Genomic DNA, 13,220 nt, shown 5'->3' on the forward strand with positions numbered 1-13,220 from the left:
CTTGGCAACTCACATTTACACAAGGAACAACGTTTGATTAAACCGCATTAACCCATGATAATTTAACTGCACTAAAAGATCCTGTATACTGAGCAAACTACATATTTAGAGGTGTTTATTAATATAAATTGCCTTATATTTGCTTGTTCTTTAGGTTAAGTTATTCTGGAGTGTATTTTGCACATTGAGGATTGTGGTAACATTCAAGCCATTTCTTTGAAAATTGTAGTTTAAATGCCAACAATATGTGACAAATTTCTTTAAAAATTCCATTTTCCTCAGACAAACTTGCTTATTGGTAGATAGTGCAATAGTGTGCACAATGTCATTTTGCATTTATAGATTAAGAGATTTGTGTGCATTTCATATGAAAATAAGCAAAAAAGGAAACCATGGTGTGCAAAATATTTTTTTATCCTTCTGCCCAGTGTAATAATCAAATAGTATTTCTATAAAACCTTTGATTATCTGAACTCGCTTTGTCTAATTGTGGGGAGCAGAGCCTATCAACGTAGTGTCAGGTGCTTAGCGGGATCCACCCTTGGATTTACTCAGGATCATCACAGAGTCCACTCATAAACTGCACACTCACTCTTATGGGGCCATTTCAGCTTTGACAAATAACCTAAAGCACACGTTTATTGAGATGTGGCAAGAAACGACTAAGAACTGATTGAAACTCCAAGAAGACACAGAGAGAACATGCAGATTCCACACAGACTGTTACTAAACCAGGGCCAAACCCCGTGCTGGAATTGTCAGGCAGCAGCACTAACTACAGATTCACCATTCCATCCTGTATTAGAAAAAGTATTTAAAATATCACCTTTAGATATTTTTTGCAGTTTTAGTAGAAACAGAAGTTCTGTTTTTAGCACATTTATAATCATTCCTCTGCTATAAAAATCCTGCTTCTTGAAGGTTTTTATAATCCTTTATGTTTTTTTAATAGTTTAATCTTGCTTACCTTAAAGCAAGCTTACTTTCCCAATGGTTAAAAAAAGGAGTTAAAGGAGGTTTACTGTGACGCAGTGATAGCTCTGCTGATTCATAGTATGGAGATCATGGGTTCATGTCCCAGGACCTCCCTGTGTGATAGTGCTTTGAGTAGTAAGAAAAGCGCTATATAAATGTAAAGAATGATTATTATTATTATTATTAATAATAATAATAATAATATTATTACTATTGTTATTTTTATACATATACTGCACTAGGTAACAGTACACAAGTAATGATTATCATCTGTAGCCATGGTGGCAATGTCAAAAATGAAGAGTTCCCCACTAATATAGTTTATCTGTCAACATGGTATATTAATTTATGTATTCAATCTACACAAACATTTACATACTGAAATATTAAAAATATTCAAACAGATGGGTGCATATTTGTGGTATGAACAAATGCCATTTAAGTGACGAGTAAATGCATAGTAAATAGACAGGGAAATAGTCCTTCACTAAGTACTTTCACACACAAACTCAGGCCACACATCTTTGAGGTATGGCGTATCCTCAGAAAACCTACATAGAAATGAGGAGACCATGCAAACTGCACACAGACCAGGCTTACTTGTTAGATTCCATGTTGCTATGCAGTGCTAAGCAGTGCCGTTGCTTGAATTATATACAGTAGCTGGATATTATGAATTCATTACACACTGCTGTGGTGGCATGGTGGCACAGCAGTTAGCACAGCTTACCTCCCAGCTCCAGAGGCATGGATTGAAATCCTGGCTAAAGTACACATTTCCAACCCACATTCTAAAGATGTGGAGGTTAGGTTACCTTGTCAGATCTGAACTGGCATGACGTGAATGATGGTTTGAATTACGTTCCCGACTGCCTTGAGTGTATATTCAAATGAGCAGGTCAGAGTAAATGAATAAATTATACTGTACTCTTCAGAGAACTGCATTAAATGTTTTCAAAAATAACATTATTTTCAGTATTATCTTAGTATTGACAGATTTATTTGATCTTCCTTTAATTGGACATTGCCCTTGATCATTTCTTTCAAATGTTAAAAAGGCTTCAGTCTAAACTCTTTCATCTTAATGTTGGCATCACATTTACAAGAATGACTGCACAAAGTAAATCTTCTGTATTGGCTCTTTGCTGCCCTGTAATTGAAAGAGTGATTCCAGAAAATGGACGGATACTTTCCATTCTTATCTGTGTCTGTAGCCTAAGCTTACCAGTGCTGCATTCCCTGTGAATTTGCAAAAGTGGTGATTTTTCCTCACTTCTTCATATTCTTGGTTTTAAATCTTTAAAAACGTCATGTAAACTTATCCCTTCTTTGAAGTGGTAATTCAGAGCACACTGACATTTCAATCAGATGAAACCAAAACACATTGTTTAAATTACTATTATTTTTTTCTTCCAATGTTTTGTAAGTATTAACAAAAGAGTAAATACTTTTTTTCAAAATTTAGGGATTACATCACGAGTGTTAAGAGTAAAATGTATAAAAATGTTCATGATGATTGTAAATTTTCATACTTTATAATGGAATGCTATTATGAACATGATCTTTATTTGATTTTGTCTAACATTTATGATTAATTTTGCAGGTAGATGTTGGAGTCGTCCACTTCACACCACTTGTAAAGCCACAGATTATCCAGCCGTTCCCTTTGGTGGAAAAGTTAGTAAAGAATGCTTTCCAGTTTCGACGGAAATACTGCCGAAGTGGAATTGAGTAAGTAGTCTCTCCATTATTCATCTCACAAAGCCCTTGATTGGTACTTGATGTGAATTAGCAATAATGCTGTCATTCCCCTTATCAGAATATTCTAAAATATCTGTGTCATCCAGATAATGCAGGGGAGAATTAAACATTGAAAGTAGAAGCATAAAAACAGCATTTCAGATTTTCTTAAAAATGCATAAATTCAAATTGCCTTTACTGTGACACCCAAATGTAAGCCAAGTCAAATGAAATAATGAAAAATACTTACATTGAATTTTCTCATAAAGATTGCATGCGTAGTAGAGGATTTATTTCAGAAGCTGAGTATTGTAGCCATTCGTGACAGAATGTTGTTTTGTGTCTCTTTTCAGACTGCTTTTTCCAGAAGGCCAACGTGTAAAGCTTGCAGAACGATTGTTTCTTACAGCTGATGTGGATCCCACTCTTCGTCCTAAAGAGCTGACCATTGGCCATTTCAGAAGCCTTGCTGATGCTTACAGGAGGTTATGCAATGAAAACTTAAATTTGTTCAATTACAATTTCAGAGATGAACTGAGACAGAAAAAATGGAGTTGCATTGGTACCAGAAAACAAGAAGAATAAAGAATATGTGTTTTTCTTAAAGGATAATGGACTCAGTAAAGCAAAGCCCGCTTATTAGGTTTGACATTCCTCTACACCAGGACATAAATATTTAAAAATAAAAGGTTTTTGCATGAAAATAAAATGGTTTCTTAAAAATATAAAAAGTCAGACAAATAAAGTAAGTGATGATGGCTGCTAAAAATATGACAGGAGCATTGAGTAAACATAATGGAAAAAACAACATTAAAAAGTCAGGGCTTACTTTGTCTTTATGTGCATTTTAAAATATAAATGTATAACAGGATTTTTGTATCCTCGGTTAAAATGTTCTATGGCCTTGACATTCTGAATGTTAAACTGTCCAATAATGACAGCAAGTAAATCTCTAAAGGAGCACATTGGATAGAGGAGTTTCCATTAATTTCAAGTGGATGAATTGAGTTCTTCCAGCTGCCATCATGATGGTACCCATTCAGGAAATAAAATCCAGAAATGAGTGGATCTCCATGAAAAGTAGGTACTGTTTATTAATGAAAAGAGTAACGTCAATCAGACGACTCTAAACGTGATTGTTAATGTTGCTGTTTATTTTTAAGAAAAACTTTTTTTTTAAATAACTTCTGTGCTGTTTTATCTGTAGGAGATGTGGCGCAATAGCGTTTGTTCTTCTTATTACATATACTGCACTCCAATTTCTGCATGTTGTTTTTTATTTGGAAAGAGAATGAAAAACGAAATGTGAGGTTCAGTCAAGCAGATTCAAATACAGGTCAGCAAACATGTTTCTCTTGGTATTCTGGATTGGACCTCTCGTCGTCCATTTTTTTAATATCTTTTGACAGGATTGCCACCATCCATGCTATAATGGGGTTCCCCTTAAGTTAAAAGGCTAAATCATTAAGGGTTCACACTCACCGTATATGCGGGAATAGCAACTTCTGCATTTAATTTTGTCTAATCCAAAATGCAAATTTAAGACAAGATTTTTGTTGAAAGAAGTGAAGTAATGTATGTGATGAACTTGTACATGTTATGCTCAAATAACAATGAGCACTAATTACAGTTTTTTTTTCCTTTTTGAAATGTTAATAATAACTTCATTCTCTGTCATCCTCCTTCACTGGCTTTAAAAATCATAATGCTACAGAAAAATCTTGAGGCATTTTGCGTTAAAAACACTTGTAAAGCTTCTCCTGATGAGGTGTGTTTATAGCGTTGTCGGCCACGGGGAATACAAGGCCCACAAAAAGAAATGTTGGGGCACCAACTCGGCTATCCTTTTTAAAAATTGCAAAGTCCCAAAATAAACAGGCACTTAATGGCAAGAATAATTACAAATGAACAGAAGCAAATTAGGCAAGCAAGACTCTGGGTGGTTCAAGGCTCTGTAGAGTGACTGATATTCAGGTAGGACCTCTGTCCTATGGTCTGCTCTTACTGGAGTGAGACGACCCCTACTGGATGCGCCTCTGATTTATAGCAGCTCGGCTGGATTCAATTGCCCTCATTCGGCAGTTTCTTAAAGCTGTGAGAGAAAGAAGAGATGATACCTTCAGCGACAGCACCCCCTCGTGTCTTGGAGTGGCAGTGCTTGCCTCTGATAAGCCCGGAAGGTGAGCCTCAGGTACTCCTGCGTTACAATATGGCGCTTTTCCACTGCATAGTACGGCACAACACGGTTCAGTTCAGCTCACTTTTGGGGCGTTTTCCACTGGTAACAGTACCTGGTACCTGGTCCTTTTTTTAGTACCACCTCAGCCGAGGTTCCAAGCGTGCCGAACCGTTACCAAAACGTGACGTGTAAACTCTGCTGGTCACTGATTGGCCGGAGAAAATCGTCATTACTACGTCACTGGCTAGTCTTTTCTTTAAAGGTACACACACGCGGAAGTTTGTGTCCCGTCTCTCCATCGCTGGACGCAGTTTGTTGCATAAGTGGATGAATGTTTCTTCAGACATTCGAAAGTTCTCCAGCCACTGAGTGTTTGTAAAACCGGGAACAATCACATCCCACCACTCTGAAGCACGGTTAAATGTCCAAACAGATGGTCTGTTGCGGCGACTTTTTTGCAAAATGTGGAAGATCTGTAATATACAGAATCAGCATTTTAATGTTACACTGGCAGTTAAGTTCATTTTATGCTTTGCAACAGTGATAAAAGTTAGCTAGTGATGTGCTTTTTTTAGATGCTTACCCTTGCGCGTCGTCGAGCTAAAGTGTTGTCGTTGTCTGCGTGTTGTTGTAAAAGTTCCACGGTGTCACAGCAGCAGAGGCGGCGCAACTATAACGACACGTGAATAATCCCGCCCACTCTAAAGCGGTACTAAACTGCAGTCGAAACGCAAATCGAGCCAAACTGAGCCGAACCAAGGTGAGCTGTACTGAACTGTGCTGTGCCGTACTATGCAGTGGAAAAGCGCCAATAGAGACCTATCACATCATGCAGACGTATTAATACTTTCAGTGAATTAGAGCTTGATTAAATTCATTGTTTGACCCTGCATTCTTGGTACTCTTCAATTAGAATATTACAGACTTCCTTTTGACTGTTCAAATAAACATGCAGTAAATACTGCATATCAACAAAAATGATTAAAATGTTATTTGTATTTGCACTTTTTTCTACACACTTGCACAAGAATTCTTACACCACATAGCACCTTGTTATCCACTGTCTGTGCCTGTCTGGACTTACAGAGAAGCAGAATCTGCCAGTAGCTAAACAATATCAGACATTAGACAGAAGCTGACCAGCACTGAATTACAATCCACGACAACAGACTTTTATTTCTGTACTCACACAAGCTACTTCTTTTTAAAAAATATTTTTTTAAATGTAAATTCATTTTATAATATGAACTCATGCCATACCATTACTTACTTTTGATGCTTATGTAGATTATAGTATATATAATGCCAATTTTAAATGTAGGCTGACAAAAAACAACTCGTGCACATTCGGCAACGCAAGGTACCTTTATGTAAATGTTTGAATTTCAGTAGCTAATGGTCATCATTTTATATTTTTATAAAATCTCAGTGTAAATACTGCAAGTGTATTTTACAATCCATCTTAATAAACTTGAACTTTTTTAAGGTCATGAAATCAATCATTACAAAGCACATACATACAGTATTTCAAAGTCCATTGTTGTGATTTGTGACATTAAGAGCATAGTGTCACTCCATTATCACAAGCCACTTTGAGCACTTAGACATACAGTTGAAAATCTTCAGAAACATCGAAGTATGTGATTCGCTGCATACCAATTAAGTTTAGGTCTGTTTGCTGCATTGGGACTAAGACTTTATTGTGATCTCACAATGGTACCATATTTAGCACTCTCCTTTTCTAAGGTTCTAATGCAGTGCTTGCTTAGGTACTCTGCAGGTGACACACTTTTTCTATTGCCATGCTAACTGTGCTCAGAAACCATTAAAGCTTTAGCAACTGATGATTGAAGTCATTAAATATTGAAAGCACCATCTCCTCACGCAACATAAACGTCATGCACAAAAGAGACACACAAAAACTGTCAACATTAGCAGGTCCAAAGCTTTGAAGGTGAAATAGTGATGCATCTAAACAGGCTGAGATTGTTTTCTCCTGAGGTGTGTACACATCAATAGTAAAAGGGAAAAAAAGAGAATCGACTGTCACAAAAAACTTGTTCCAACTGCCACATATTTGTGTGTAGGCAGTGTACTTGTGGCCCCACAGGTTTAAGGACAATGGTGAAGTAATTAAAAAAGAAAAAACACTTCAAGCATTTTCAGTCTGTGATCCCATCTTATAAAATAATAAGTGATGTTATACAACTTTATTGTTCCATTTCAGTAATGTGCTTACTAGTGTGTCTCTTTCAGGATTCCTCGATTATTAAAAGGCCACATGGATCTGCACAGACCGCTTTGATGCTGCCTGTTTGCCCAGCTTTGAAAGATTGCAAATACACACTTGACCTGTAAGTATATACAGTAAGCTGCAGAGTAAAATATTGTGTCTTGTCGTACAAAGAATGTGTTTAACATTTAGCTGTTAAGAATTGGGAATTGTTAAGAATTTTTTTTTGCATCAGGTAACATTTTTTGAATCCAAACTTAATTAATTTTTCAAGCTTTGTTTTTATATATGAACACTTTGTTTGCTTCAGAAAGATTTAATTTATTTATTTATTTTTTTTTTTTTTGGTTTAAATTATGCCTGTGACACACCGCCTTTTTAGAAGCCCCTACTGGTGGATAATGAGACCACCTATCCCCTGACTCACTTCATGACGACTTGGTGGTTTCCCAAAACTTTATCATTGACATTTTTCACAACTTATTAGGCATTATGGTTCTACTTAATATGGATGACATCCTATTGTTTTCTAACAATATTCTGGAACCCATTTCTTAAGTTAGAGAAGTGTTAGAAAGACTACGTCAAAGCAAAATTTATTCAAACTTGTGAAAGTGTGAGTTTCATAGGGAACTCTGTGCTGGGTTACAAGATATCCCGAATAGATTTGGGAATGAGAAAGACAAAGGTATTTGAGTTTAAGATAAGGAGCCACCATACAGTGTGAGCTTTGCAAACTGTTACCGGCAGTTTATTAAAAATTTCAGTTCTATTATTTCTCCAATCAAGTCACATACAAAAAGACTCAAATGAAGTTTTCTTGGACAACCAAGGATCAAAAGTCTTTTGATACACTTGTCTCACACGTGCAATTGGGAGGCAGCTAAAGGGCCTGAATAACAGTAGTACCATGCCAGACCAGGGCGTGGTGAGCTCCACTGACTTTCCCTCTCAGTCCTCTGCAGACCATCCACAGGAAATCCCGCTAGGTTCCGGCGCTATTGATGACATCACTTCCGGTACCAGTCCTGATGACATCACTTCCTGTCCCGGCCTTTAAAGCCGCCATATTGTCATTCTTTAATCAGTTCTGTTCTGGACTCAAACCTGAATACAACTCATCAAAAAACAACTTTTTGCAGCCAAGGCACAATATACAGGTGGCTGCCCCAGACCTTTTTGATGTCTTCGTGTTATTCTTGTGACAGCTTAAACAATTGTTTGATTTTGACCTAATTTAACAACATGCAGACTCAACTAAACAATTCATAATGAAGGTAGACACCTCTGTTATCTCAGTGGGTGCCATTTTATTACAGAGAACTGGCCATAGTGACAAGTGTCATACTTTTGCAATTTTCTTCAGAAACTTTTCCTCATTGGAGCAGAATTATTACTTAGGAGGCTGAGGGTTGCTGGTCATAATATTGATGCCTGAAGTGTGGAAACAGTGGAGCTCAGCTTCTTATATAATTGATAATGACCACAACATCGGGTTGGGCGGCACGGTGGCGCAGTGGTAGTGCTGCTGCCTCGCAGTTAGGAGACCTGGGTTAATATTGGAGTTTGCATGTGAAGTCCGGCGCTGCAAAGACATGCAGGTTAGGTGGATTGGCGCTAAATTGGCCCTAGTGTGTGCTTGGTGTGTGTGTGTCCTGCGGTGGGTTGGCACCCTGCCCAGGATTGGTTCCTGCCTTGTGCCCTGTGTTGGCTGGGATTGGCTCCAGACCCCCGTGACCCTGTGTTCAGATTCAGCGGGTTAGAAAATGGATGGATGGACAACATCGGGTTTATTCAAAGAGTGAACACTCGGCAGGTGCAGAGGGCTTTATTTTTCATTTGTTTCAATTTTGTAATAACTGATTAAACAGCAAATAAGAATGGGAAACAAGTTTTGGCTGCACATTAAAACTCACTTCTGCTTCTCTCTGTTATGGTCAGAGTGAATTATGACTTTGAGAAGTTTGTTAAATACACAATAGATTCTTTTCAAGGTAGTTGGAGCGAAGATCTTCCATTGGCCGAATTCACCAGAAAGTCTAATCTGCTGAATTTACAAAAAGCTTTGATGTTTGTGTGGGAGCAAAGTGTGATTTTATACTAAAGATATTTAACTCAAGGCTCGTTCTTATAAGTTAGCACCTTATCTCACTGTCCCCTATATCAGCACAACTTGAACGACATCAAGTATTTCATGTTTCATGTCTGGAGCCAGTAAGCAGCCAGTGCAGGTGCAGAGAGAAGCTGAATTTCCAGTACAGCGAATTTTAGACTTTACTAGGAGACACACCTCAGTGGAATATCTTCTTGGCTTTCAGAGCGACTGTCCCTAAGATCTCTCCCTTCAAGGACCCCCCGTGCTCACCCATTTCAAAGATCGTTACTCTCATAAGCGTGATGGGCATGCCTGGAGGGGGGTGCTTTAATATTTGGGAAACCTGCATTGGCAGCTTATAAATTTTGTTTGTGCTCAGATTCATTTTTTTGGTTCACAGGTTTTTTTATATATTGAAAGCTTTATTTTTTAGCTTTGTTTTTATATATAAGTTTCAGTATGATGTCTTTATTTGAGAAAGACTTCATGTTTATTTGTTTTATTATATTGTAAGTGTGTCACATTGCCATTTTAGAAGCCACTATGGGCAGATAATCTGTTGCTAGGGGATCTCAACTGGTTCTAACTGATCTTCTTCCTCCCTGACTTGCGTCTTGAAGACTGTCTATAAATACCACTGAAGTGCATAAACCCCTTTGTCCAATATAGGGATTTGATCAGTGAACAAGTTCAGTTAGGTAGTCTTGATTTCGATATCCTGGTTTCAGCTCATAGCTCTTCTGTCCTGACTACAAAAAATACACTTTTGATGAACTACTCTTTGCGATTCTTGTCCGACTATATTTACTGTTAAGCCCTCTGGCTTAAAGCACAACCCTTAGAATAGGATCTAAGGAAACAGGGGTTTCTGTTTTCAATGCTATTTTCAGTCTTTATGAAATTATTTATTTATTTATTTATTTTTTGAATTTATTTATTTAATGTAGATCTCCTGACTAGCTGCTATAAACAGCAGGTACTCTTAAACACTGTAAGAAATGGCTGGCAGCTCAACCCGGCCAGGACGCCCCTTGCGGTGGAATGATGGGGGAAGGCAGATTTTCAAGGACACTGCCTCCCCCAAAACACTAGATGGCAGCTCCCCTGGAGTGTAACGATGCCCCAGATTCCCGCAGGGCATCTTGGTACTTAGAGTTCGGTTGCTCAGCCCTATTGGGCACCATGGATGCCACCACGAGGAGCCATGCCTCATCCATAGCCCAGAAGAACTATCAAGTCACGTGGACCGGAAGCTCTGAAGTACTTCCAGGCTGATTAAAGAGCTCTGTCTGATCTGGAAGTGCTGGCATGTCACATGGATGAAAGAGTAGAACCACTTCCGGGTCAAGAAATATTTAAAGGACTGCTGAAGACCCAGCAAGTGAACCAGAGTTGGGAGGTAGAGCACAGAGCTTGCTGGGAGGTGTAGAGGAGAGAATCGTAATTATTAGTGTATTTATTTGCCTGTTTATTGATGGTGGTGGTGCTTTGGGCACTATTAAGGAGAAGAAAAGAATTAAAATACTTCTCATTGCTTTTACCTTGTGTACTGGTCGTCTGTCTGTTGGGTTGAAAGGGGCAACAGCGACCACTAACGTCCACAATACATTTTCCAAAAGAGTACACTGAGTGTTCAGTATGGCAAAAATAAGGGTAGTGGGTGTCTAAGCTGCAGAGTTGTCAGAACTGGCATAACATTTGCCATGTACTGGTCATGAAATGCTTTATACAGGTCAGTACACTGTACCATACTGTACATTTGTATGTAGATTACTTTTTATTGGCTACCAACTTTATTTTGTTTAATATTTAGATTTCATTTTCCTCCTGATTTCTTCTTTATATTTATACAGAACCTGGGCTACTGCACAGTGATGTGGTGAGTGGCCAGTGCTGCTTCACAGCAACTGAACTGCCATTTGCTTACCAGTCAGAATGCTTCCTGTGAGGAATGTCCTAAAATTCTCCATGTGGTGTAGTGGTTAGGACTTTGGACTTCAAACCCAGAGGTTGTCGGTTTAAATACTGGTACTGACACTGTGTGACCCTGAGAAAGTCACTTGACCTGCCTGTGCTCCAAATGGAAAACCAAAAGAAATGTAACCGATTGTATCATAAGATAGATAGATAGATAGATAGATAGATACTTTATTAATCCCAAGGGGAAATTCACATAATCCAGCAGCAGTATACTGATACAAAAAAATATATATTAAATTAAAGAGTAATAAAAATGCATGTAAAAACAGACAATAACTTTGAGTAATGTTAGCATTTACTTTCCCGGGTGGAATTGAAGAGTCACATAGTGTGGGGGAGGAACGATCTCCTCAGTCTGTCAGTGGAGCAAGACAGTGACAAAAGTCTGTCACTGAAGCTACTCCTCTGCCTGGAGATGACACTGTTCAGTGGTAGAGTGGATTATTCATGATTGACAGGAGCCTGCTCAGTGCCCGTCAACCTGCCACAGATGTTAAACTGTCCAACTTTAATCCTACAATGGAGCCTGCCTTCTTAACAAGTTTGTCCAGGCGTGAGACATCTTTCATCTTTATGCTGCCTCCCCAGCACACCACTGCATAGAAGAGGGCACTCACCACAACCGTCTGGTAGAACATCTGCAGCATCTTATTGCAGATGTTGAAGGATGCCAACCTTCTAAGAAAGTATAGTCGGCTCTGACCTTTCTTAAACAGAGCATCAGTATTGGCAGTCCAGTCCAATTTGTCATCCAGCTGCACTCCCAGATATTTAAAGGTCTGCACCCTCTGCACACAGTCACCTCTGATGATGACGGGGTCCATGAGGGGCCTGGGCCTCCTAAAATCCACCACCAGTTCCTTGGTTTTGCTGGTGTTAAGGTGTAAGTGGTTTGTGTCGCACCATTTAACAAAGTCTTTGATTAGCTTCCTGTACTCCTCCTCCTGCCCACTCCTGATGCAGCCCACAATAGCAGTGTCATCAGCGAACTTTTGCACATGGCAGGACTCTGAGTTGTATTGGAAGTCTGATTTCTATAGATTGAACAGGACCGGAGAAAGTACAGTCCCCTGCTGTGCTCCTGTGTTGCTGACCACAATGTCAGACCTGCAGTTCCCAAGACGCACAAAGTGAGGTCTGTCTGTAAGATAGTCTACGATCCACGCTACCAGGTATGAATCTACTCCCATCTCTGTCACCTTGCCCCTAAGGAAGCACAGGTTGGATGGTGTTGAAGGCGCTAGAGAATAAACGTAAGTCGCCTTGGAATAAAGGTGTCGGTCAAATAAGTAAATGCAAAATGATAATGTTTTCTTAAACTTCACAATACCAATTTAGCAAAGCTTGTAGTAGTGGGCTAGTGTAGTAGTAGTAATAATCTCACATGTCAAAGTAATCCTTTAAACCATTTAAATATTTAAGAATCACTCCACTCAATAACAATATTTTTTTTTATATGTTCCCCAAAACGGGACACAACTCATGAATCCAGTGAGTATGTTAGACACAATTTACATTAAAGAATAGTTAGTGGGGTTTATAATTGTTCGGACGCCTTCAAAAAATCCAAGAGCTTGGTGGTTTGTAAGTGGTGGCTGTTTTCATGCAGAATGGAAAAGAAAAAGTGTTATGACAAAACAGAAACCAATAGTGACTATTGCCATACAACTGCAAATGTTGTGAAAAACATTCATGGGAAAAAAAAGAAAAGTTCACATTACTCGTGTGCAATTATCCAGTTGTATGGGCAAAACATGCAACTTGGTAAAATAATGTTAAACATATATTTCTGGAATAATTAGCACACAATTTATAAATGGGAAACTAAAGCCTCATGGGAGTCACTTTTTGTATTGAAGACCCACCTCTCCCTCTCATTCCTTTGTCAAGAGTCCTGTCAGCACACATTCTGCATGTTTTGAGCATTCAACTGGGTAACCAACATGTGGATTATGTGACATGAATAACGTGAGTATTCTTTTATGCCCGAGGTCCTAAACACACTGTCAAGGGTAAAC

At 38.6% G+C, this 13,220-nt stretch overlaps 1 protein-coding gene across 5 annotated transcripts in view; it reads left to right on the forward strand.

Moving 5' to 3' along the window:
- tfb1m (transcription factor B1, mitochondrial) overlaps positions 1-10,709 on the forward strand; it is a 62,008-nt gene extending 51,299 nt beyond the window's left edge. For 4 of the 5 annotated variants that reach the window (XM_039748150.1, XM_039748151.1, XM_039748152.1 and 1 more), the window contains 4 exons: positions 2,579-2,706; positions 3,069-3,795; positions 7,151-7,248; positions 10,170-10,709. In XM_039748150.1, the coding sequence (XP_039604084.1) occupies positions 2,579-2,706; positions 3,069-3,300 (360 nt within the window). In that variant the 3' untranslated portion in view covers positions 3,301-3,795; positions 7,151-7,248; positions 10,170-10,709. Of the gene's footprint in view, positions 1-2,578; positions 2,707-3,068; positions 4,052-7,150; positions 7,249-10,169 lie in introns of those variants that run through there. The other variant, XM_039748149.1, reaches the window with a different exon arrangement.
- The last annotated feature ends 2,511 nt before the right edge of the window (positions 10,710-13,220 follow it).

This window comes from Polypterus senegalus, chromosome 3 (assembly GCF_016835505.1).
Source record: "Polypterus senegalus isolate Bchr_013 chromosome 3, ASM1683550v1, whole genome shotgun sequence".
NCBI lineage: Eukaryota > Metazoa > Chordata > Cladistia > Polypteriformes > Polypteridae > Polypterus > Polypterus senegalus.